The sequence below is a fragment of the Theropithecus gelada genome, chromosome 9 (assembly GCF_003255815.1).
Source record: "Theropithecus gelada isolate Dixy chromosome 9, Tgel_1.0, whole genome shotgun sequence".
Lineage (NCBI taxonomy): Eukaryota > Metazoa > Chordata > Mammalia > Primates > Cercopithecidae > Theropithecus > Theropithecus gelada.
This window is the reverse complement of record NC_037677.1, coordinates 113814364-113839924: the sequence shown is the minus strand read 5'-3', so window position 1 is coordinate 113839924 and position 25561 is coordinate 113814364. Positions and strand designations below refer to the sequence as shown.

The following is a 25561-nucleotide window of genomic DNA, read 5'->3' as shown; positions in this document are numbered from 1 at the left end:
GGAGGATCCTGAGTCCTCGCATCCCACAGCCACCGAAGGCTGGCATTCCCTCTTGTCTTCTGGTACAGGCCTATTTCCTACCCTCCATCCCACTTTGCATCCCCACAGCTCACTAAAGACAAAGGGGCTGGAAGAACCAGAAGACAAGAGTGTGGCTCCATCCTTGTCTGAGGCCTGTGCCCAGGGCCTCAGCTTCCCTCTGGGGGCTTGTAGGCCTCACCCCGAACTCTAAGTCCCTAAGTCTCAAGGTGTCCGGAGAGGCCATCTGACCTAGAACTCAGGTATAGAGAAAACACCATGAAATTATTCTTTCTCCACCCACTCAAGCCCAGGGCTTCCCCTCAAGCGGCAGATGAGGAACTGGGGGGGCAGGCTGGCAAGGCAGCCACATGGAAGATGGGTGGGCTGCCATCTTTACCGCCCCTAAAAAATGTGGCCAAAAACAATGCCTTCGGCAAGAGTAATCCTGCGTCACCCGTGCAGCTAATAAGATTGTTTGCCCTGACTTCAAATATCATAGTTTTTCTCCAGAAACAGTGAGGGGAAGCATAAAGGCAGAACAGCCTCCCTTTCACCCTGGACTGGAGTGGGCTCACAGAAGATTCCTGAACACCAGAGGCTGGGCTGCAGGGGCAGCTCCACGCCCTCAGCACTGGGTCCTCTGCACTGCGTCGCTCACAGTAGCCCATCCCCAGGCTCAGGGAGCCATGAGATGGAAGCTACAGAGACCTAGGGAAGATGGAGTATTTCCCTCCTGCTGGTGCTGACACAGGAGGCAGGTAGAGAAACCCGATTCTCTTGAAGACAGACATGTCTATCTCTGGGGCCAATGAAAGGAGGAACCTCGGTGGTGGAAATGTGCAGCAAGCTGGTTGAGTGGATGTCTGGCACCGGTGATAAGCCCCACACAGCAATCTGATGAGATCCAGGCAGCCTGCACTCTGCTATCTGCCCCTGATGGCCCACAGCTTCTGGCTGACTTTAAAGATTTTATAAAGAAAGCCTCAGGCTTTGTCTGAAGAGGATGAGCACAAAACATCTTAAGTGTCCTGCACATGGCCAGGACACATTCAAAGAGGATGAGAATTCAGTTGGTGACTGAGAGACCCAGTTCACGCCTGTAATCCCCACATTTTGGGAGGCTGAGGCAGGAGGACAGCTTGAGCCCAGGAGGTCGAGGCTACAGTGAGCCATGATTACACCAGTGCACTCCAGCCTGGGCGACAGGACGAGACCCTATCTCTAAAAATAAATGAACAAATAAGAGCTTCTCAGCTCAAGAGTGCACGCAAAGTCAACAAGCAGCTCAACTCAGCAGTGCACACCCCACCTGGACAGCGGGCACCTCCTGAAAACACCGAGAGACCCATATCACGTCAAGGACCAGAGGGAAGAAAAGCTGGGAAACGGTCTCTCCAGTGTCAGCCGTGGGTATGAGCAACAAGGCCGGAGGGTGTCTTCTCATCTGCTATTTGCTGACTCGGTGTCACATCCCGGTCCACCCCTCCTGCCAAGCGGCAGGCCTTCTTTAGGAGCTCTGAAGGTCTTTGGGCTTCCTCTTTTATCTTGGCTGCTAGGGAGTTCAGAGCTTAATTTTCTGCCTAAGAAACATTCTTGTTTAGTTCCAAGAATCCTTCCTCCTTCACTGAATACCTCTTCTGATATCAGGCTTGGTTTGGGTTTTGTTTTATGACACAATTCACATGGTTTAAAAATTCACCCTTTGGGCTGGATGCAGTGGCTCATGCCTATAATCCCAGCACTTTGGGAGGCCAAGGCGGGTGGATCATGAAGTCAGGAGTTCAAGACCAGCCTGGCCAAGATGGTGAAACCCCGTCTCTACTAAAAACACAAAATTAGCTGGGTGCACTGGCAGGCACCTGTAATCCCAGCTACTCGGGAGGCTGAGGCAGGAGAATTGCTTGAACCCGGGCAGCAGAGGTTGCAGTGAGCTGAGATCGTGCCACTGCACTCCAGGCTGGGCAACAGACTGAGACTCCATCTCAAAAAAAAAAAAAAAGAAAAATTCAACTTTTGACAGTGCACGGTTCAGTGATGTTTAGTGTATTCACAGAGTTGTGCAACCATCATCACCATCTGATTACAGAACATTGTCACCATCCCACAAAGAAACCTCACACCCCATTAGCAGTTTCTCTGCATCCTCACCCCCTCTCCCCCGGCCATTTGGAACTTTTTAGGTATTGTTCAATGAAAGAGCATAGCAACTCAATGCAGAACCCAAAGACACTGGTACTCAGGCCAGGTCAACTGCAGAGAGGCAGGCAGAACAGGGAAAGTCTAAGCCAGGGGGCAGCTTCTGGCAAGACACCACCCTTCCCCAGGGCTGGATGCCTGTGAGAGAATAAGGTCACCTGAAGAAGGGTTGGGGACACTGAAAATGTCTGCTTGATTCAGAACTGAGAGTCTCCATCTGAAGCTATCCACACGTACCTTGAAAGAACTATAAAAAGAACATAAATCTCTAGGAAGGACCATCAATAAATTCTTAAAGAAAAAGGTGTGTGGGGGAGGACTAGCCCTCCAGATATGCAACCACATTCTAAAGCTACAGTAACTAAACAGGAATGGCAAATGAATCAATGGGATGAAAGAGGGAATCCAGAAAGAGAGCCAAGAACTTGTGGTCCTTGAGAAAATGATGAGAATGGGAAGAATCAGATCCACTAATTCAGAAATGGTCCTAGGACAACTGGCTGGCCATACAGGGAACAAAACTACTAGGTTCCTACACATGTCTTGGGACAAAATAAATTCCATATAGGTTCAAGATTTTAATGTGAAAAACAAATCAGAAATGTATTAAGGGAAAACATGGGCAATTAAAAAAATAAGCTTGGCATGGGAAAGGCCTTTCTGAGCTTGACTTGATATGACAATGACATTAAAGGGAAGCCTGCTAAACCTGACTAGTGGCATTTTAAATATTTGAGTGGCCAAAAAAAAAAAAAAAAATCCATTCAAGAAAAATCCATAAAGTCAAAAGACATAGAACAATATGAGGGCAATATCTATAAAACATGTGGTAATAGATTATTATCTTAATACATAAAGAACACATAAAATCAGTAAGGACAAATAACTCCATAGAAAAATGGGCAGAGTATATTCATAAGAAATTCATAGTAAAAGAAATACACATGGCTAATACACATATGAAAACATGCTCGATTTCACTCATAAAGAATTTGTGGCTGGGCGTGGTGGCTCACACCTGTATTCCCAACAATTTGGGAGGCCAAGGCAGGTGGATCACCTGAGGTCAGGAGTTTGAGACTACCCTGGCCAACATGGCAAAACCCCATATCTACTAAAAATACAAAAATTAGCCGGGTGTGGTGGCACGCACCTATAGTTCTAGCTACTGGGGAAGCTGAGGCCACGGGAATCGCTTGAACCCAGGAGGCGGAGGTTGCAGTGAACCGAGATCGCACTACTGCACTCCAGCCTGGGCGAGAAAGTGAGACTCTGTCTCAAAAAAAAAAAAAAAGAATTTGTAAAAATAAATTAAAGTGAGGGCTGGGTACGGTGGCTCACGCCTATAATCCCAGCGCTTTGGGACAGGCATAAGCCACCGCACCCAGCCTGCCATATGGTTTCTAATAGCAAAAACTGGAACTGTTAGGGAAGCAGAAGTTACGCCATTTTAAGCTCAGCTGAATCTTACAACTAGCAAAGCACATTCCTTGCCAGTTATGACCCATAGTCATGAGATGTTTAGGGGTTAAGTAAACAGCCTAAAGATAATGTACAAGGACACTCTCCTACGACAGCAGAAAGTCCAGATGTGCTTTCTGAAGACGCCCTGCTCTAACAGAGTTGTTACTAATAAACTTGTCTCTTTTACTGTGTTCTGTGACATGCCTTGAATTCCTTCCTGAGTGATTTCCAAAAACTTTATCTTGGGGTCTGGATTGAGACCCCTTTTCTGGCAACAGAATGAGCCCAAATGCCCAATAATAGGGACTGACTCAGGATTTCAATAGTTATATGTTGTTCTATTTTAACAATAAAACAATATGCAACCATTAAAAAGAATAAAGGTTTCCAGTTAAACACGGCAGATTGAATCTATAGGTTTTTCTCCACTCCCACCCCAAAGTCCATTTAAATGCTAGCAAAGAAATAGAAGAAAATTCTAGACACACAGCCCACCCTCCTCCCGCGGACAAACCTTCCTGAGGACAAACAGTGTGGGAGAGGAGAAGGGACAGTACGAGGAAGAAGCGAGCAGAGACCACCACAGAGAATGCTGGAATCTTCCATCTGCACATGGTGAGGCCAGAAAAAGGCAAGAGCCTTTGTGCCTCACAGCCAGAAAGGAACTGAAGCTTCAGGTACTGTGAAGGTGGGGCTGAGAGAAGGGGCTGTCAACACAAAAGCAGGAGGAGAGGTTGTGTTAAGAGCAGTGGGACCCCCAGCACTCCAGCCTTCACCCTGGCAGGAGACAGTTTCTCTAGAGAAATTAACCAGAATGGTTCAGGGACCCCAGGCAGCATGACAACCAGGGGCAACAAAAGAGGCTGAAACAGGAAAGTGGTGTGAGGGTGTTATTGCAATAACAACATCCTCACCAAAAAACCCCCAAACACTCAGGGTATACACCAATGGCTCTTTAAATTTAAGATATGATAGCACCAATTTTAAAAACTCAATAGGCAGTTTAAAAGATGAAGAGGAATAACTCAATGGAAAGGGGGAAAGACAAGAAATTACAAGAATAAAAGTAGGGAGTCTAACATTCAGCCAACTGGAGTAAAAGAGGAGAGAAAATAGGGGGATTCATGAAAGTAATAATACAAAGAGTCTCCCTGGCATTGTAACATGGGGTTCCCCAAGTGAAAGGGCTGATTAAGCAAGTATTCAGCCCAGAGGAGGAAAACAGACCCCACTGTGAATCATCAACGTGGACTTTTACAACCTAGAGAAGTAAAGGTCCCTCGGGATCCTACAGAGGCTCAGGAATGAGGGCAACACTGGCCTCCCCCACAGCAACCCTGGATGCTAGAAGACAACAGAACAGTGGCCTGAAAACTCCCAAGGAAAATGATTTCCAATTAAGAATTATACATGCAGACAAAGTCAACCAAGTGTAGGATGAGGGTAAAATATCTGCAACTATGCAGGGTCTCAGAGACCTTCACCCGCCACGCACACTCTCTCAGGAAGCTGTGGGAGGCTGTGCTCTACAATAATGAGGAAGTCAGTCAAGGGCAAGGAATACGGGAAACAGAAGAGAGGCACAGAAGATGCTGGGGTGATGGGAAAGGAAAGTCTAGACCGAAGACCTAGGACAGACATCTACAAATGAGCCAGTACACAGAAAGGTCAGGTTTGCCAACCCTTGACTGCATTTGGAGAACTTTTCATCTTTGCCAGAAACTTTGGTGGATATATTCATAAACACTACATAAAACATTAAGAAAATGAAAGGACAAGGCAACAACTAACTCCAGGAAAATTAAATTTGCAAAAAGAAAGGAAATTAATCACAGTCCCCTAAATAGCTCAGTCAGCTGTGAACAATAATTACCCAGTCACACTAATGTCAGTGCTGAATGCCAGTCTAACAAGAAGCTGTAATGCAATTATTCGAATTATTCGGGGAGGACAGAAGGTGGGAAAATGTGTGAGCTGGTTGTTTGATATTTTCATATGGCACTGCAACGGCATTAAATAATCCCCATCTACTGTATTAGGAAGCTGGTGGACAATGTCAGAAATTGGAAAAATTTTTAAAAGGGGGTGTAATTAGCCAGGTGTGGTGGTGGGTGCCTGTAATCCCAGCTACTCGGGAGGCTGAGGCAGGAGAATCACTTGAACCCGGGAGACGGAGGTTGCAGTGAGTGGAGATCGTGCCACTGCACTCCAGCCTGGGCGACAGAGTGAGACTCTGTCTCAAAAAAAAAAAAAAAAAAGTCAGGGGTGTACACATATTATTAAGAGACATAATGGCGTCAGCAGAAGAAAGATCTAAAAGAGTTGAAGGTGATGGAATCTGAAGGGCTTTGGGGATCAAGAAGCGTGGGAAAAAGACAGCTGTTTTTCCTTATAATTCTTTTATCTTTGACTTACAATTATGTACATGTGTAACTTTGATAAAAAAATAAAATTTAACTAATTTTAAAAAGTAAATCTACGTGTTCTGACATGGAAACACAGCCACAAAATTGCATGAAGGAAAAACAAGAGGTCACACAGTGATGTAAATGGCAAAATTCACTTGGTTGGATTTTTAGGCATTTCATGCAATAGGGTGGTAAACACAGAACCATCTAGAAAAAGACATAGAACTGTTAACAATGAATATCACGGGGGATGGGTTGGGGGAGGGGGAAAGATGAGTATGAAATTTAAAAATGTTTTACTTCCTCAATCAGCATACTTTGATTTTGTTATAATAAGCATGTATTACTTTCAAAATTAAAAACACTTTTTAGGAATTAATCCTTTTAACAATTGGTTTGTTGTTAGTCTTTTCACATAAATTTTATGGCTGTACAGTTAGTCCAGTTCCAAAACAGGGGAAGATGCCGACTGTACTTTTCCTCTCATTTCTGCCCAGATCTGATGTGTCTGTGTGAGTTCTGCACCCCTCAGGGATGATGGATAAACCAGAGAACAAACAGACCCCAAGGCTGCCCTAAGCAATGATCCCATTAAGAGTCAAACAGAAGCAATCACTTTATCATCCCCATAAGGGCAACTCAGCAGGGATGCCCTGGGGACAAACACTTTTGAATCAGAGGAGCCCACTCCAGTCCTTACCCAGCTGCCACTTTCGGGAACACATGGTCTCCATCATCCAGATGGGCAGGGCCGGCTCCAGCATGGCGATGCCCATATTTGCAAAGCAGATGGAGCCTGTAAGGGAGGGAAGGGCTTTGTAGTGGCTTCTGCCTCCTCTCTCATTTCCAGACACAGTTAGACTCCATGCACCTACAGCTCAGATAACCGCAACTCCTACTTCCATTAAGTAAAGGATAAATCGCATATCAAGAGGACAGCAAAGGCTGTTAATCATAATTATCATCATCATCGTCGTCATCCTTATTTAAAACAGCTAGAATCCCAGAGACAAAGTTTGGACTGGAGGCAGCCCTAGAGATCCTTTGGTTTAACCTACCCAATTATGGTTTTATCAATGAAGAAAGGGAGCACAGTTTATTAATGAAGTAGCTTGCTTGGGGCCACCCAGCAGCCAGGCCACTTCCAGACCACACACAGTCTAGGGGCAACCTGAGGCTCTCACATCTGTGTTTTACTGTGCAATAAACATGGGCATTTCTAATGATACCCTGAAACGCCAGAAAATCCAAGCAAGATCAGGTGGATTCAGTCCAGGCATGCTGTCGGGGGATTTTTCGAAGCAGGATCAGGTGCATTCAGTATAGGCATGCCATCGGGGGATTTTTCAAAAGTCAGCTGTATATAACGGTATCTGTGCAAATATTCGTGATCACTCTGTTAACCAGAACCCTTTGTAAATACAGAACTATCTGGAAAAAGACCCACAGAACTGTTCTCCATCGTTCTGGGAACTTCCTGTGTTGTGCCTCTTGGAACCTCTAATTTGCTACAACAAATTCAAAGAATATTGTGCAATCGTGATGAAGGTGCACATATAATGAAGAAAGATCTGTTCATTCGATGTGACATTTAAAGGCAGAGCGTATCGATGGCAGGACTCCCCTCCCACACACTGGGGGAGGGAGTTTGGCTCTCAACTCCCTCCCCCAGTCGAGGCTGCCTGGAAGTGTCGATGACAGTCCAGGAGTGCTGCGTAGCATCTTCGTGTCTCCTGTGAGCAAGGACTAGACAGTGAGGTTCCAGCGAAGCCCAAGACAGGACAGGCCCAGGCTGCAAAGCCCTGCCCAGATGTGCCCAAGGTTCAGGGAGTCACATTTCTGGAGCCCCCATCCCTTACCATACCTCCTCGTCCCTACCTTGGATGCCAGGGTTTCAGAAGCATCTGAGCTCTGGGATGCCCCTGCATCTTGCAGACTTCACTACATGAAGAAGTCACCATGCCAGCTCCATATCCCTTTGGCCAACAAGCATGATAGTCTTGGCCAGGGTTACATACCTGCTGCCCTAATCAAATCCAGCAGCAGAAGGGTTAAACACAACCAGCCTGAGGGTTGACAAAGGCTGAACTTAACTACTGGTGCCCAGTTCTCCCAGGCACCATCCAGCCTACCTGTGTTAGGGAGCCCTGCTTAGACACATCTAACCCTAACTGGGTCCAGTGCTATAGTGCAGGCTGCCCCGGAAACCAACACATCAGCATGTGGCCAGACCTTCTCCTGGCCTGACCCCAAGGGTCTGCTTACCTCGGTACTCAGGCCCAGCAGCACCTTCACAAGGCTGGTCCCTAGTTAGGCAGCCCAGGGCCTGCCAAAGCAGGCAGCCTCCTGCCACTGGGACAGTCTTGGGGAACAGTCCCTTGGATAGATGCAGACCATTATCCTTCCCAAGAGTCACAAAACCCCAGTGCTTTCTTTTAGCCCCTCTAGGCTGAAGCATGTCCTTTAGCCAAAGGGTGTTTGAGCGGCCTCCCTGCTTGCTCGGCAGGGATGCTCTCTGCAAGAAGGGAGCCCCTCTGGTCCCTGAGGGGCTCTGCTGTCAGTTTCTATTCATACACACCAAGGTGAGTCAGACTGCCCACCTGGGACCCTTGCCATGAGGCCAAGGACTCCTTCCAGAAAGTTCAAGGTCAAACAATGATGGCCTTCCATGCAAACACAGTAGGCAAGCTTAGCTCCAAACAAACCCAGCCAGGCATCCCCGGGGACCCAGGCAGCTCTGCAGAGCCCAGCATACACCATTTCGATTTTCCCCAAATAAGACAAAAAGGGCCTTGGCTGAGTGTCAGAAAGCAATGGTGGAAGAAAACCATTTCCTTTGACTTGTAGCCTCTTTGCCTTTTCTGTTTTTCTATGGCCCAACATTTCTAGCAGCAAAACGAAAATCAGCCCCGGCCATCCACCCCTGCCTCCAGCATGCGGCCATCACCTCGCATTGCCCTGACGGAGAAAACCCACAGAGCCCCACCTGCAGCAATGAGGATGTACGGGTCCTTCAGCAGCGTGGTTAGGGGTGTCCCCTTCTGACTCTGTCAAGAAAAAAACACACGTCAGAAGCATCACCATGTCTCCTCCCCCAGGGCCCTCATTCCCGGCCGCTCACCTCTGGCTGCACCCGGGACGGCTGGAGCACAAAGAGCTGAATAGCTAAAAAATAAAAATAAAAAAGACAAGCCCCTCTTCAGAAAGCAGGTGTGGCCCAAGCACGTGCCGGCACAGATGCCAAGGTCATGGCAAGGTGCCCACATGGACTCACTCACCTCCATCCAAGAGCACCAAGGCAGCCAGCACCAGGAACGGAGCCGTCTTCCCCACAAACTCATACAGCACACTCCCGAAGGGGGGGCCCACTGCAGGGAGAGAAAGTGGGGACACCGCCCCTGGGACACACGCCCTCTGCCCGTACTAGAACCATCTATTTGACTCTTGTGTTTCTCTCTCTACTTTGTTCCAATAAGGTTTGGGGGTGTCTGCCCTATTGTTCTGTTCAGTTAGAGTTCAGTTGTCTTGGTAACTTCCTCCAAGTGACTTTTCCTAAGAAATGGTCAAGAGTCTATAAAGGTCACCCTGAAAGCAAAGGCCCGAGAGAAACAAGATCCAGGCCCAGGGCTGGGAGGCTTCCACTGCACTCTTTCTGCACAAGAAAATGTGTAAACAGGGACTTCACTCCTCATACAGCGCAGGCAATCGGGAGAGGAAGGGAAAGGCTCTGAATCCCTCTCAGGGAAGATGTTTGCCCCCTGGTCTGGGAAGTCAGCCAGGGCAGGTGAGGGAGGCAGACCCAGAAGGCAAGTTCTCCCTGATTACAACCCACTGAATGTTCCCGAGGAAAGGGTCTGGCAGACCATCCTGTTCAACCTTTGGTTTTCCATCTGCACCCAGGGAGGTTTGGGGCAGGGGTAGCGGTAATCCTGATCCCCTCCACCCCCAGCTCAGGGCTCTTCCTACCATTTTTCAAAGTCTTCATGAAAGCAGGAAAGGAAGAAATAAAAAGGGAATTTCTGTGTCAGCGCAAATTTCCACAGGGTCATGGGATGGGGACTGCCGCTGTCCAGCACCAGGCAGGCCCCTCTTGCCAGTTTGCCTACACAGGGGCCTTACCCACCTAAGACCCCCATGGCCAGGCCTCCCAAGGCGATTCCCATGACGTTGCCTCTCTCTTCATCATCTGTGTAGACGCTGGCAAGCATGCCCATCCCTACACATGGAAAGAAATGGTCAACAGGCCAGCTCCGGGGAACAGCAAAAGAATAATGCGTGACTTGCCTTCCCTCTCCAGCCAGCCTTGTGATCTTCCCAAACCTGTCAGATTCACTAAAATGTAAGACCAAGCAAAACCCAAGAGGAAAGTGGGTACCTTCTCCAAGAATCCCCAGCACTCCAACCACCACCAATACCTGAATTCCCTGAATGAGTCCAGCTCACTCTGCAAGGGGCCCCTCACGAACTCACTCAGGCGTTCCACACCTACCAGCCACAGAGGAGCAGGACGAGCCGATGCCCTGCAGCGACCTGGCGATCAGCAGGAAGGCATAGCTGCTGGAGAAGGCAAACACTGCCGAGAGAAGGGGTCCAAGACCGCACATCAGTGCTACTAGGACGCAACCGTCCCAAACAGGGACATTTCAGGAGCCCCCCCTTAACCCGGTGGAGCATTTGCATGTTAGCCACCTTGTGCTTTTGTTCCATAAAAAGCTCTCTATCAATTTCTTTCTGCAATTGTTGCCAGTACACAAACCTCCCAGGCCATATTCTTTTTTTTGAGACGGAGTCTTGCTCTGTCGCCCAGGCTGCAGTGCAGTGGTGCAATCTCGGCTCACTACAACCTCCGTCTTCTAGGTTCAAGTGATTCTCCTGCCTCAGCCTCCCCAGTAGCTGGGAGTATAGGTGCATGCCACCACACCCAGCTACTTTTTGTATTTTTAGTACAGACGGGGTTTTGCCATGTTGGCCAGGCTTGTCTCTAAGTCTTGACCTCAGGTGATCCGCCCGCCTCTGCCTCCCAAAGTGCTGGGATTACAGGCATGAGCCAATCGCACCCCGTCCCCAGGTTGTATTCTTAATTCCCGGCTCATGGGCATCCATGCCCACCCTGATGAGACCCACACTCAGAAGGAAAACACCAGACACTTACTAATTGTTGAGACAAACATAATGCAGAATCCCGCAAATATGGGAATTGGATAGCCAATTCTGCAAAACACAAACATCACACAAATCTGGTGACTGCAGGCTATTTTTTTAAGGCTTTATATTGATTTTCTCCTGGCTACCCTTTGGGATTGGACAGATAAGTGTTTGGTGGACTTTTCTGAAAATTCATATACTCGGTGCTTCCTATGTGACCTTTTTGTATTTGTCTTAGAACGTGAATACATTTATGGACTGCCACTGTGAACAGAAATTTCTCCGGAATAAATGTTAACACAATATTGGCAAGTAACCCAGAACACATCCAAAATACACGGCCCCTATTTCTGTCATTTTAAAAAAATGATTCCTTTAATTATAGTCTTTGCTAGAGCTCTCCCAAAGGAGCCACTGCAATCAAATGATTCGGGTAAAAGGCCATCAAGTGATTCAACTGGCAGACTGCAGTATGTCTAAGAGGCATTAGGAAGCAAGATGTTAAGATCTTCCTTCCTGTTGACCCCATGAGGCCAACCTACAAAGACAAAGTCTCATTTTCTGTGCAAAATTTCAAACTCCAAATTGCTCTGCAAGACCACTGCTCACCTAGGGCTCTGGCGCCAGCTCAACAGGGCCGGTGGAAAGACCCTGGCATTTCCCTATGCCATGTCTGGCTGGACACGTGACCCTGCCACTTAATCTAGGGAGGTCTCCTCTCAGCCCCTCGGAGAGACCACCGCCCACCTCCCAGGACTAGAGTACGGAAAGAGATATGGATGTTAAACTGTTAACACCAGTGCCTACAGCATAGAAGGTGCCTAAGAAATGTCATCTCCTCCCTCATTCTCTTCCTTCTTTGTCCTCTGTTTCTGCTGAATCAAGCAGACAGCTGGGTCCCTGCTCTGTGGGTGGGGCATGAGGGTACCGGCAGCTTCCCAGCCCCTCTGCCTTGAGAGGAAGCCAACGGTGGCTGAGCTCTTGTCCAATTGCAGGTTTGCTCCAACCCAGAAGAGCCTGACATCTCTAAGTCTCTTCTGTCTCTAGCTCTGGACCCTCAGGAACCTGGAGAGGAATCAAATGAATCCAGGAAGGCAGAAGAACCAAGCATCCTGAGCTCCGGGCACAGCCTGGAAGGGTTCTTCCATTCTAGGCTTTAACAAAAAAAAAATTGTAATCGGCTGAGCATGATGGCTCATGCCTGTAATCCTAGCACTTTGGGAGGCCAAGGTGGGTGGATCACCTGAGCTCAGGAGTTCCAGACCAGCCTGGGCAACATGGCAAAACCCTGTCTCTACTAAAAAAATAATAATACAAAAAAATGAGTAGACATGGTGGTGCACACCTGCAATCCCAACTACTTGGGAGGCTAAGGCATGAAAATTGCTTGAACCTAGGAAGGGGAGGTCATAGTGAGCTGAGATCGCACCACTGCACTCCAGCCTGGGTGACAGAGTGAGATTCTGTCTCGGAAAAAAAAAAAAATCATAATCATATCGCCTTCATTTAAAGTTTAAACTCAGTTATCCCAGCACTTACACCCGCCAGATTTAGTCATGATTTAATAAGGGCCCTATTTCACCTCCCTATGTTACAGATGAGGAAACTGAGGCATGACATCATGACATCTGTCATTACTTATCAGATGTCATCAGACTAATTTCACTTGGGCCATTCCCACATGGCTTTTCCTTGTAAACTTTACCACTTCCTCTGGTACCCAAACGGCATTAAATAGAATCTTTCCAAAAGTTTTCTTGACCATACTGAAATATTTTTTAACTGCTTCACCTGTATCCAGAAACCAAATACCAAAAATACAGAGAGTAACTCACAAGCATGACAGATTCCCAGAGAGTCAGGCCCCTCCCACAAACCATGCAAAGATTCCCCTGCTGTGAACAGAGGTGAGCTTGTAATTCACAAAGTGGGGCTCCAAGCAAATTGGGTAAACCAGAGAAGATGCCAGGATTCTGACCTGCAGTTCAGATGGCCATTGGGTGGCAGCTTCTCCTGTCTCAGCCCACCCAAAGCTGATTCTCTGTGCCCCTTATTTATGTGGACAAAAGAAACCCAGCGCCGGGGGCTCACGCGGCACTGTGGGATACTGAATCAGGAAATGTCCAGGAGGCGCAGAGAGGAGAACTCACAGGCAGTTTATTTTCAGCAACTGCAGTTTGTCCCACGAAAGAACAGGCATATGACCATCTTCTTGACTGTCCTGGAATAAACACAGGCTTCTCCCACCGTTCAACATACATTTGGAAAATCTAGTCATTGAAGTACCAATACGTGTCAAAGTTGTTGGAATTAGGGGCCTCACTCTTCTTTCACCAGTTCTTCATTTTGGCTATTTTTAAGGCTCTAATATGGAACCTTTCAGACTGCAGGGACATCCCTGAAGCCAAATAAGGCATCTGTGGCCCTTTTCCAGACTGTAGGCAGAAGCAATGGGTGGTTTCAGGACAAAACTCAATAAAATGTGACAGCCCCTGTCTGTGACCCCCAAACCACCAGCCATACTGTGCCCACTGTTCAATCCAGCCAGGTAACCCATCAGGGCACAGCTGGGTGGGCTGGAAGCTACTGAGGTCCCTCCCTACCTGAAGACTCAGACATTCCCACGACTGTAAGCAGGGAACCAACCAACATGCTGGGTGGCCTGAGATTCCAAGGGAGGGTAGCTGGTTTTATCCATTTTTCAGATGATCAACACTGAGGCTCGGGGAGGTGAATTACTTACCCCAAATCCAAGGCTACGGGCATACCTTGAGTGTGGTAACATGTGCTGGGCCCTGCTGATGTGCACCTGGGTGGGGACACCAGAGCACGTGGGATGGAGGGTGCACAGTTTCACTGAAAACCACAGGGTTTGTGCCCACAGAGGGTTCTTTTTTACCATCTGAGGTGCTGTGTTTTTCTTAGAAACACTGCAGTTACTGTTTTTCTTTCTAATTTTCTTTGGGATTTTAACAATGCATGTATGGAATAAACGAACATCAAAGCTAGAAGGAAACTCAGGGGCTAGCCAGTCCAAACCCTCACCTTAGATAAGAAAGCTGAGGTTCAGAGACAGAGTGGCTCGCCCTTGGCTGCAGAGCAAGCCGATGGCTTCAGATACAACCAGGCTCATGTTGCCGCCTTCTCGGTACCGGACATACCTGTGCCTGCACTTTCAACACAGGCCAAGCCACTGCAGGGGCTGCTCAGTGGTAAGCGCTGGGCATCATATTTCCCCAGAGCTCAGCTTCAAGGCAAAGAAGACACCCTGGGAAGCTCCTGGGTCTCCGCCCTCAAACTCTTCTGGCCCCTCCAGCACCCACCATAGAAGGAGGGTCGTCCAGTGCCCCTAGTCATTGAGTGGTGGGCAGAAGGACCAAACCCTTTCTGCTTCCCCACAGTATCTCCTAAACAGACAGAAACTCAACTGACAATAGTCACAATCTGTGTCTGAGTTGCCCCCCTTGTCTCAATTCAGGGCCATCTCAATTAAAGTATTGCTAAGCAGAGCTAGATCTGATTCGGCAAACCTTTAGCCAAATGTCATCCTGGCCCACGGTCATCCTCTACAGAGAATCACGAAGCAGTTAATCCAATTTGAGTAAGACTAAAAATCATATATTGAATCCCTAGAACAACATGTAAAACAATAAAAGTTATGTTAATTATATATACTTAGTCAGTGCAGAAACCCCATCTGTCCCGAAATGGTCAGTGAGGACAATACTTCTCTAGTGTTAATAATTAGCTTATCCTTGCCATGGAGACTAATGCAAGCTCTCTTCTCACGATTGTTAAAACCATAGTTTCCTCTACCATGGTAAATTACAAAAAGGATACAGACTACGGAGCCCCAAAGGGTGCAAACTATCACCAGATGCAACGAGAGACAACAGCTCCCTTCCGGTGATCCCTACACACTCCTAAAAGGTGTGCAGTAAATGAATGACAGTAAATGGACTGATATTTTCAATTTGCCTGGATATAGTAGGAGGTGTGTCAATCATTTAGTAGATAAAATGCTTTGGTTTCGCTTGTCAAAATTCTTAGGTCCTGCTTGTCTTTTTCAGCTACCAGAGAGTTCCAGGGGGCACGTACTTCTCTCTTTCCTGGGCGTGAGCCCTGTTCTCTGACACACAGCTTAACAGAGGCTTTGCTTCTCCTAGGAATGTTCTAATTCCACAGCCACTTTCCTCTGATTTCAGAAGCAAAGACTCATCAAACCCTGCCTACCATCCTAACCACATCCAGGATGGGAGATCCCTTCTCGGAACAGCTGGTTTCCCTATCCATAGAGAAGCTGAAAAGGTCACTGCTTATTCCTACAAAGCCTACTTCAGACCCACTGGCTGAAGCTAGCAAAAAAAATAAAATAAAACCATAGATTTCGTAGAGATTTCATGCCCTGTGGCTTCCTCCTTGTCGTTCAGATGTTAGCTAAGATTTGCAAGGAAAAAGAACTGCTTTCAAATATACTAAGTAACTATGGAAATAAATTAAGCCACTGACGCTGGCTTGATAAAAAGCAGACCACCGAGACAATGACAAGCTAAGGAGGAAGCCAAGGGAAACGGTCCCCAGCAATGAAGTTAACTCTTTCCCAAGCCAGTCGTTTGGTGTGGAATATCTTTCGGTTGTGAAGATGCAACTCTTATTTAAACCTTATGCTAAGCAAGACCACAACGTCACTTCGTTACCTGACTGAGGGAAGAGAGAAATGTAAACGTGTTGCTCCATTGTTCATTTGCCTGGAACATTCCTCTTATGTACATATATATCTAAAATTTGCTTCTTAGACCAAATGATGACCAAGCATCACTAGTATAATTTCTGCTACCACCTGCACACAACTGCACTCATGAAACGAATAGTTCAGCCAGAATTATAAAATGAGAGGCAAGAGGCTCCAGCATGGAAATCAGGTCAACCCAGCATCCTCAGGCTTTGTTGGAAAGTGTGCTATTGGCCAGGTGATCACTACACACACCCATCTCAAAGGTTTTTTGCCACCTATCTGGTCATATATTTTCAGTAGAAATATAGTATCTGAATAACAAATGAAACAGGAAGAATGTGCATCCTATTAGCAGCTAAATGAACCCAAAAATTGTTACTCTGTATTTTCAAGGTTTGGTGTGAGAACTTATCAAATATTTAAAAACAACAGATGTGGCCAGGCGTGGTGGCTGACGCCTGTAATCTCAGCACTTTGGGAGGCTGAGGCGGGAGGATCACTTGAGGTCAGGAGTTCGAGACAAGCCTGGCCAAATGGTGAAACCCCATCTCTATACTAAAATACAAAAAAAATTAGCCAGGCGTGGTGGCATGCACCTGTAGTCTCAGCTACTCGGGAGGCTGAAGCAGGAGAATTGCTTGAACCTGGGAGGCAGAGGTTGCAGTGAGCCGAGATAGCCCCACTGCACTCCAGCCTGGGCAACAGAGCGAGAGTCTGTCTCAATAAATAAATAAACAAACAGACAGGCAGCCTACATTTTGTGTCTCCTACCCACAAAAGCCACTCACATGGCACCATCATGACTGTGAATAGGGGAGTCCAAGTATGGTGTGGTGCGCTGTAGAACGTCTCGATTCAGAGTGGGTCCCACTTCTGAAACAAGCAGCTTTGGAAAAGAATAGCTCTGCCCAGCCTGGCTACAGGCAGCTTTCCCACACATCTTTAGGGATGCACGAGGCTGGACCAGTTCACACCAGGGACTGGAAAAAGACTGAAAATTTCCGGGACCAGGGAGGGTCCATGTCCACAGGAATCAGGCTGATCTTTTCTAAACTCTCTGCTCATTGATTAAAAATAGCAATCAGCAACTCACTGGGTCTTCAGCAGTTCTGCCTGGTACAACCAGGAAGAGCCCAAGTCAGTGCAAGAAAGACGGATTTTGAGTTGCATTCTTTATTTCTAGTAGCTAAAAGTACAAGCTGTATAATTGTAAGCAGGTGGGAAGAACAGGAAGTGGGGAAGAACAAAGCTTGAAACCGGACAGTCACGACATGTGGCTGCAGTCCCGCCACAGTCGTGGTAAATGCTTTCTCCTCCTCAACTGCAAACTCCTTTGCCTATAAAATGTTAGGACTGGCCCAAAAGCTTTCGGGAAAAGTCTCTGCAAGCGCTGATGCTCCATATTTTAAACTACTCTTTAATCAGAAACATATTAACCAATTTTAAAAAGCTTTTAAACACATTTGTTTACAACACTGAAGACTTGAGTCATACATCTTGCTCATGGAGGATGTGATTGGCACAGTTTACACCAAAAGACTGTTTGCAATGGCTCACAGGTTAACTCCTTGGAGACTATTAAAGGCAAATGGAATGCATTTGTCCCTTCTCTGCTTCCATCTGAACTGTGGTGGGAAGTAGAATCTTGGAGTGTCCAGAAGAGCTGCCCAGTCCCCAAATTCATAGCTATCAGGCTTGGAAATTATGAGACAAATCACAAATCAGGATCACAATATGAAAATGTGTTTGCTCGCTGGGCACAGTGGCTCATGTCTGTAATCCCAGCACTTTGGGAGGCCAAGGTGGGCAGATCACCTGAGGTCAGGAGTTCGACACCAGCCTGACCAACATGGTGAAACCTCATCTCTACCAAAAAATACAAAAAACAGCCAGGCACGGTGGTGCACGCCTGTAATCCCAGCTACTCAAGAGGCTGAGACATGTGAATTGCTTGAACCCAGGAGGTGGCAGTGAGCCAAGATCACACCACTGCACTCCAGCCTGGGTGACAGAGCAAGACTCTATCTCAAAAGAAAAGAAAAAAAGAATTGCCCTTCCATATTACCAGGCAGTACTACAAAATCATTTTCAAATTTGCTGGGTAGCTGGGCAAAACAGTTGAGGATTACAATTTTGCTCCAGATAACTTTCAAAGTGGATTACTCACCATGAGAATAGACTAAATTTCACAAGTCACAAAATGGAAGACAATGTTTTTGAAGTCCCGAACATGAGCCTGGTGTGGCTACAGCCTCAAAGCCTTTGGAGTATTTAACAGGGGAAAGGGCTCACTGGTTTTAGACAAGCTTCTTCCCCATGCATTTTTAATGCATGACATTTTAAGCAATGCATTAAAAATAAGAATGGGATTTTTAAAAAAGCTTTTCATTTGCCATTTGCGTTTGGAAGATTGGAGTACTCACATCATTTCAGCCGAATTTCTAAGTATTACACTCTACAGCTAGCAACGTTCCACCCAAGTGATTGGCAAGGCATTATTACGATAATGTCCTCAATTTTCACATACAGTATTTGAGCTGTTTGCTTTCTCAGAATACAAAACCCTGAGCTATTTTCTGTAATTATACCAGATGCATTTTAAGAAGCGTTCTTAGTCTTGAAAAAAGGAAAGAAAACAATCCTGCAACTACTGAGGTCTGTTTGGTTTTTCTCCTGAGAACAGAGGAGCCACTGAATGTCACCTTCTTAATGGGCTTACAGTCAGCCCTTCGCTGGGTTAATTTGCTTAGCATATTTTATGTAGCAACCTTAGAATATTGCTCTGCACAGACTGGAGGGCTGGACGTGGCTTGAGATTGTTGAAATCAATTCAATGGCACCCTTCGTTCCAGAAAATCAAACTGCAGATGTTGAGAAAGTGCTCCTGTCTGACTCAAGCTCCATATGTCCAAGGGCAACTTGTGCTGGTGGAAGGCCAGATCTGCCGTCCCCTCCCTGAGCCCCAGCCACCACCCAAGGCTTCCTCAGCTCCCAGTGCCCCTAACCCTAGAGTCGCACAGGGATCTGCTCCCAGAGCTTGGTCGCTTTAACGCTCTGTTGCCACCTTGAAGTGTTTCGTAATATTTGAATGTGGGGCACATATTTTCATTTTGCACTAAACCCCACAAATTATGTAGCCAGTCCTGCGCCCCACTCCCCATGCCAAAGGCAGAGGAAATGCAAAGTTCTCCCTGCTCCCTGCCCACTTACCCTGCTTAACATTGTGCTTGATTCACTCACTCTCTTTGGCTTTGGTATCTGTAATGGCTCCCAACTGCCCCACGTAGAATCCCACTCCTTTCTCAGCCCAGCACTTGGGGCCTCTTACAGCCTAGCCCAGCCCTGGTTTCCCCTGTCTCCTTAGTTCCGCCCTCTCCCCGCCACCATCTCCTCCATTTCCAGTCTAGTCTTTGTTCCTGCTTCTGGGCCTGGTCTGCAGGTAGGACTCTGGGCACGCCCCTCCCCACCATTTCTGACGTTTAACAACAGGTACGCCTCACACGTATCATTTCCACCTAGGTAGCTACACTGTGCACTTGGCAGCCCACCACCAACACTCAACTGTACCAGCTCCCGCTCCTTGCACTGACACCTTAGGGGCCTGCCTCCTCCTCTCAGCTGCAAGGCCCTTGTCCTGAGCTTTGAGCGCCCACAGACCAGGCAGAACTGGTCCACCTCAGCTGTAGAAGAACAAACATTTCACCAACAGTGGAGAAGTAAACAGTTATTCCAAACAATGTGGGTTCAAAAAAATCTAGAACAGCCTGATTCATCTGAAGCTAGTTTAGGCAGCTTGGATTATCCAGACAATAGCCTCATTTCTCTTCCTTTCATGCACGTGGACATGGCTATGTAACCACCAGAAGGGAAGAACACAGCCCGTGACCTTGGCATCAGCTTGGAGCTCAAACTATGCAGCAGTGTGTCCGACCTTTTCCCACACTCCCTACCTGGTATCTATGAGAGCCTTTAACATGCCAGCTCCAAAAGAAGACACCTTGACTCTCTACAAAGAAGTTCATGGCCTGAGGTAGAAGGCAAGAGGAGGCCACATGGCTCCTAAAATAGGATGACAGCCATGGCGACTATAGAGTTCCTTGCTGCCAAGGGCAATTCTGACAAACGCACTTATGAAACCTGGCATTTAGACAGGCCAAAGTCCTCCCACTCGGTAAAAGAGGTTCTCTTTATTCTGTCTTCTTTAATATTTTCTTACTTGTTGAGCAACAGAAGAGAGAATAGAATAAGAAATTGTGGTTACCTGGGAACAGAGACATAGGAGAAGGAGACTGGGTTTTCCCCAGCTCACCCACCATGGATTTTCCAGACTCCCCCCAATAAATAAGAGGCAGAATTCCAGGAAGGACATAAGCTAGGACTGATACAAATATCAAACTCTTTGACTAAAGTCGTCTGCCCTACCTGTTGGTCAGCAGTCCTATGAAAGGGTTGGTGATGAGCTGGACGGTGGCTTTCGAGGCAAACAACAGACCGACTTGCACGTTTTCATTCAGGAGGTCTTTGTCTTCACTGGGACAGTCGGAAGGGACAGCGGATGCGTTGGTCACCATGTGCTGTGTGGTGGTCTGATGAAGCGGCCCTTCCTGCAGGTCTCTGGTAGCGTTCCCAGTGACCATGGTCGAGTTGTCATAATAGGAGAAGATGCTCCGGAAGCTGTCTGAGCTGGAGGCCGTGTGCACTGGCCTGGCCGTCTGGATTTCTGTAGCATTCTTCTCATGCTTAATGCTGTACAGATAACTTGGGATGATGGGGACTGGGGATGAGAGCAGAATGGCAAGGTGGTGATCACACTGAAACCCTCTCCAGGAAAAAAAGTCAGTAAAAAACTACGGTTGCATCGGCCAGGAGCAGTGGCTCACACCTGTAATTCCAGGTCTTTGGGAGGCTGAGGCGGGTGGATCACCTGAGGTCAGGAGATCGAGACCAGCCTGGCCAACATGGAGAACCCCTCTCTCTACTAAAAATACAAAAATTAGCTGGGCATGGTGGCACCTGCCTGTAATCCCAGCTCCTTGGGAGGCTGAGGCAGGAGGATCGCTTGAACCTGGGAGGTGGACATTGCAGTGAGCCAAGATCGCACCACTGCACTCCAGCCTGGGCGACAGAGTGAGATTCTGTCTCAAACAAACAAAACAACAACAACAACAACAGCAAAACTATGGTTGTGTCAAATGCCAGAAGAGATCCAGAGAGGTTGCAGGTCTACCCCAAAAACAGGAGCCCTGTGCCAGATGTCTACAATGACATTGCAGCAAGTTCACTTTCCTTAGCTCACTAGAAAGAACCAAGCCCCCAGCGGCCCTGAAGACTGTCTCCTCTCAAAGGCAGCTGCTGTGCTGAACTGACTGCTCCCACAGATTCTGTCGTTTGTGGGTTTCTTCCACATTGTTCCTTCAAGGAATATTTCAGAAAAGCAAAATGTGGTCTGATGTCAACACAGTGCTGACCTGGGGTCAACCGGTGCTTCTAAGAAAGAGAGGCTCAAAAGACTTTCAAATGAATGAATCAAGGAAACAGAAAACTGTATTTCATTATGTGTCTTAGAAAAAAATTAACCTGCAGGAAGTAATAACTTGGAAATTCTGCAACAAGCCCACTTCATCCTTCCATTGTGTGAGTGGGAATCTGCAATTTTTCCTACAACTTGTAAGATTTAAGAATTCCTAAGACTTTCACAAGGAAAAAGCAAAACTGTGACACAGGCCAGGCTTGGTGGCTCACGCCTGTAATCCCAGCACTTTGGGAGGTCGAGGAGGGTAGATCACCTGAGGTCAGAAGTTCAAGACCAGCCTGGCCAACATGGCAAAACTCTGTCTCTAATAAAAATACAAAAATTAGACAGCTTTGGTGGCGCAGGCCTGTAACCCAGCTACTCGGGACGCTAAGGCAGGAGAATCACCTGAATCCGGGAGGTGGAGGTTGCAGTGAGCCAAGATTGTGCCACTGCCCTCCAGCCTGGGCAACAGAGTGAGGCTCCGTTTCAAAAAACAAACAAAAAACAAAACAAAAAGCAACAACACAAAAATACAAATTAAATTGTGAAACATATCATCGAAGCTGTGAGCACATGTGTCCAATGGAGCATTCCAGCCTAAGCAGAACTAATACCCTTGGTACTGAACAGGGATGAGCTCCACGGCTCTGATAACTCCTTGAGATGAAACCTATCAGATGCTCTGAAAACCGCTGTGAGAAAACCTGCAAACGGAGAGAAAGGAAACAGCTCCCACCACTTACAGTCTAAATGAGTCGTGATTTTTTTTCATTCGTTAAAAACTGGGATTTTTTTTTTTTTTAAGGAAATGCATACCAAATCCTTCTCTGTTAATGGGCCTAATTAAGAGATCTGAATTTCAATTACTTAATTTTTCAAAATTCCATTATAGGAAAAAGAATAAAACCAACATTGTTCAAATCGCTCTTGCAATGGTTCCTGAAATATTTCCATCTCAAGTCATTCACTAATACAATATACCTGAATGTCTTTTTTTTTTTTTTTTTTTTGGAGTAAGGGATCGAAACTTGCTCTTTTGGGTACTACACCAAATTATTAACCTGCATTTTCGAGTAGCCCAATAATTATTCTGACACGTAATTTTGAACTTTAGGAATTTCTCTTCTGGAACAGAAATCTTTTTCATCGCAGTGAAAGCAGGCAAGAGGATGCGGGAAATTATCAGGGGGAAACATAAGTTCTGGGTCTTATCGGATGTCACAGTTTTTGACCCGAGCATCAGGAAAGCGAAGCCACCAAAGCGGCTCCTCCTAGCCCGGGCGCGGCAGCCTAGAGGGGATGTCTTTTTTGCAAAGCGAGTTCTCCAACTTTCCCGGGGCTTGGCGGAGCTCCGGGACCGCGCTGGGGTAAGCGGAGTGCCGGGGAAGGGGCGCCGGGACTGGGGTGCCAGGGCAGGGGTGCCCTGTCCGCACGTACCCACGACGGTGAGCAGCATGTTGTCCAGCAGCAGCGCCAGGAACACGATGAACAGGATGAGCTTCCGTGAGCGGCGGCTCTCCTGCAGCCAGCGGACCAGCGCCAGCTCGCTCAGGGCCATGTCTCCGGGGCTCCGCTGCGGGCGCGGCGCGCGGTGAGGACCCAAGGCGGCCGGGGACCCCCATTCTCCCGCCCCCCAGGCCGCGGAAGGGAGAGTCAGGGAGCCGCGCGCACCAGCATCCGGGGACACCCCCGGGCGCCCCAGCCTGGGCTCACCTGCCTCGAGCACGTCCCCAAGAGCGCCTGCGCTCCCTGGAAAGAGCGCCCGCGAGCGCCGTCGGAGACCCAATCTGGGGACCCAACCTGGAACCCCCAGGACGCTGCCCGGATCCCCGCCGCCCCCAACTGTGCCACTTCCCAAACTGCACGCTCGGCCCCGTGCACCTTGCGCCCTGCGCCCCGGCTGCCCCGGGGTCCCTGTAGCCCCGCTCGCGTAGCTCTGGGGGCCTCCCTGCCTCCCTGCCTCCCCCGGCCCCGCTCCCCTCCGGCTCCGCGCCCTGCGAGCAGGGAGCCGGGGCCGCGTTACCTCGGGGTCGCCTGCTATGCCTGCCCGAGTCCTCCGCGCCCGCGCCACCGCCCGCAGCGCAGTGGGCTCCGTCAGTCCGGGCGGCTCCGGGTCGCAGTCTCCGCCCCAGCGCCCCTCCGCCGCCGCTCAGTTTACCCCTTCCGACTCTGACGTCACGGCCGGAGGGAGTGGGGGCGGGGGGCTGGGGCGCCCCGGTCTCCGCCCGCCCGCGCCGTCGCTGCGCAGGAGGGGCCGCCGCCTCCCTGTCCCCGCCTCGGCCGCGGCCGCGCCTCTTCTCCGGACCCTGCGCGTGGCCGAGTGCCTTGGGGACCCCGGCCTGGGGAAGCGGCAGGGGCGCAGAGGGAAAGAGGTCAGAGACCCTGGACGAAGGGTGAAGGGCCAGGGACCAAGGCGAGGAGACAAGGCTTTCTTGTGGGTCCAAGTAGTGGCACAAGCTGCTTTGAATAAATCAGGTGGCTCTTTGAGCCTCAGTGTCCCTGAAATGGGCCTTGAAGACGTGAATGATGGCCGTGGGGTAAGATCGCCAGGGGTGACAGGTGCTGGGAGCCAGGGACAGGCTTCTCTTTCCTGAGAAAGCCACGCTTTGCACCCACCATTCCCTCCCCTCTCCTTCCTCTGCAGCCCCGATGCGGGGGTGCCACTCAGAGGAGCCTTTGAGTCCTGGGCATCCTCAAGTTGGTGACGGGGAAAAAGGGGATACCTTTCAGTGTCGCCCTACGGTGGGAGCTGAGGAGGTGAGGGTCCCAGGTCTCAGAAAGTGGGAGCAGTGGGTTTGAGCCTCTGGGGCCACTTGAGCAGGGGACCCTGGAGGCTAGGTGACTGCCCCTGGCCTCTGAGAAAGGGCTAGGGGGTGGGTTGTGGGTGGGGCAGCAGGCTTAGGCCCTGTGTCCTGTACTTTCGCCCCGCGGTCCTGTGCCTGGGCGTCTGGGTGAGAGGTAGTTCCTAGAGCCAGGGGCCTGTGTGTAGCTGGTGCAGAGCTGTCATCCTCACTGCCAAGGACTAAGGGCCTGCCTTTGATTTACAGGTCCCTTTTAGAAGCAAAGGAGAAACAAACAGATGCCCTCTGACATCGCTGGAGCTCTGCAGGCCCTCCGAGGGGACCATGGGAGCAGGAGCTGTTTTCTTGGAAAGCCACCTAGAATAAATGTTACCCTGTCACAGTCTCTTAGCAGAAGAGTGGCCTTGTTTTATTAATGTTAGCTTGTTGTCAGCAGGAGGCCACTGAGAACAGCAGTGTGGTGTGTGGCTGTCCCCGCTCTCTCCGCCTCCCTACTCCATTGCAGAGACCCCCTGTGCTTCCCATTGCTACCCCGAGTGTGAGAAGAGATGGTTGAACAGGTAAGTAGGTCAGGAACATGGGTCTCCAGGATGTCGCAGGATGTACGCAACTTAAATATTAAACAGGGAGGACAGAAGGAAAACCACTTAGGAGGAGGAAGCAGATGGCAGAGAGCCATTTAAGATGGCAGGAGGGTATTACTCACGGAGTGCCCCAGAGTGCTTGCTCTGGAGTTTCAGAACCTAAGATGCAGACTCTACCCCAGGGACCATGGGGACAGAGAAGCATCATGGTAAAGGGTGCCTACCAACATGCCCAGGTCCCAGTCTGCTACTTCCTTGACTGGTGACCTTGGGCTGGTTATGTATCCTCTTCGTGGCTTAGTTTCACCATCTCTGGAATGGAGATACTCACCAGACCTACTGCAGCGTGGCTGTGAGAATTCCACGGGAATGTATAGGCAGCTCTTAGCACAGTGCCTGGCACAAAGTGAGAGCTCTGTAAGTGCCGGCCCCTCACTCATGCGGTGAATATGTGCTGAGTTCTTAGTATGTGCCAGGCACTGTGGTTAATGCTGGGGAGACAGTAAAAGTCCAGACAAATCCCTGCTGACATTCTGACCTGATAGCAGCATCATAGCAGTGAACACTGGAAGCCACACCAAACTCCAGCCCAGACAGCTGGATGTAGATGGCTCCAAGGACAATGCCAGCCTGGCATTCCTGCCTCCCGATCACTGCCAACACCCCTAGAACAGTATGGCCTATAACAGGGT

The 25561-nt window shown here is 48.7% G+C and overlaps 1 protein-coding gene across 1 annotated transcript in view; it reads right to left on the bottom strand.

Moving 5' to 3' along the window:
• The window catches only part of SLC18A2 (solute carrier family 18 member A2), a 37932-nt gene extending 14277 nt beyond the window's left edge, over nt 1-23655 (bottom strand). Inside the window, exons 1-10 of the mRNA XM_025396822.1 lie at nt 23508-23655; nt 22922-23057; nt 20392-20743; nt 11242-11300; nt 10579-10662; nt 10213-10305; nt 9368-9457; nt 9211-9254; nt 9076-9136; nt 6790-6885 (exon numbers count right to left, since the gene is read on the bottom strand). Of these exons, the coding sequence (XP_025252607.1) occupies nt 6790-6885; nt 9076-9136; nt 9211-9254; nt 9368-9457; nt 10213-10305; nt 10579-10662; nt 11242-11300; nt 20392-20743; nt 22922-23042 (1000 nt within the window). The 5' untranslated portion in view covers nt 23043-23057; nt 23508-23655. The remainder of the gene's footprint in view (nt 1-6789; nt 6886-9075; nt 9137-9210; nt 9255-9367; nt 9458-10212; nt 10306-10578; nt 10663-11241; nt 11301-20391; nt 20744-22921; nt 23058-23507) is intronic.
• Nucleotides 23656-25561: the final 1906 nt, after the last annotated feature.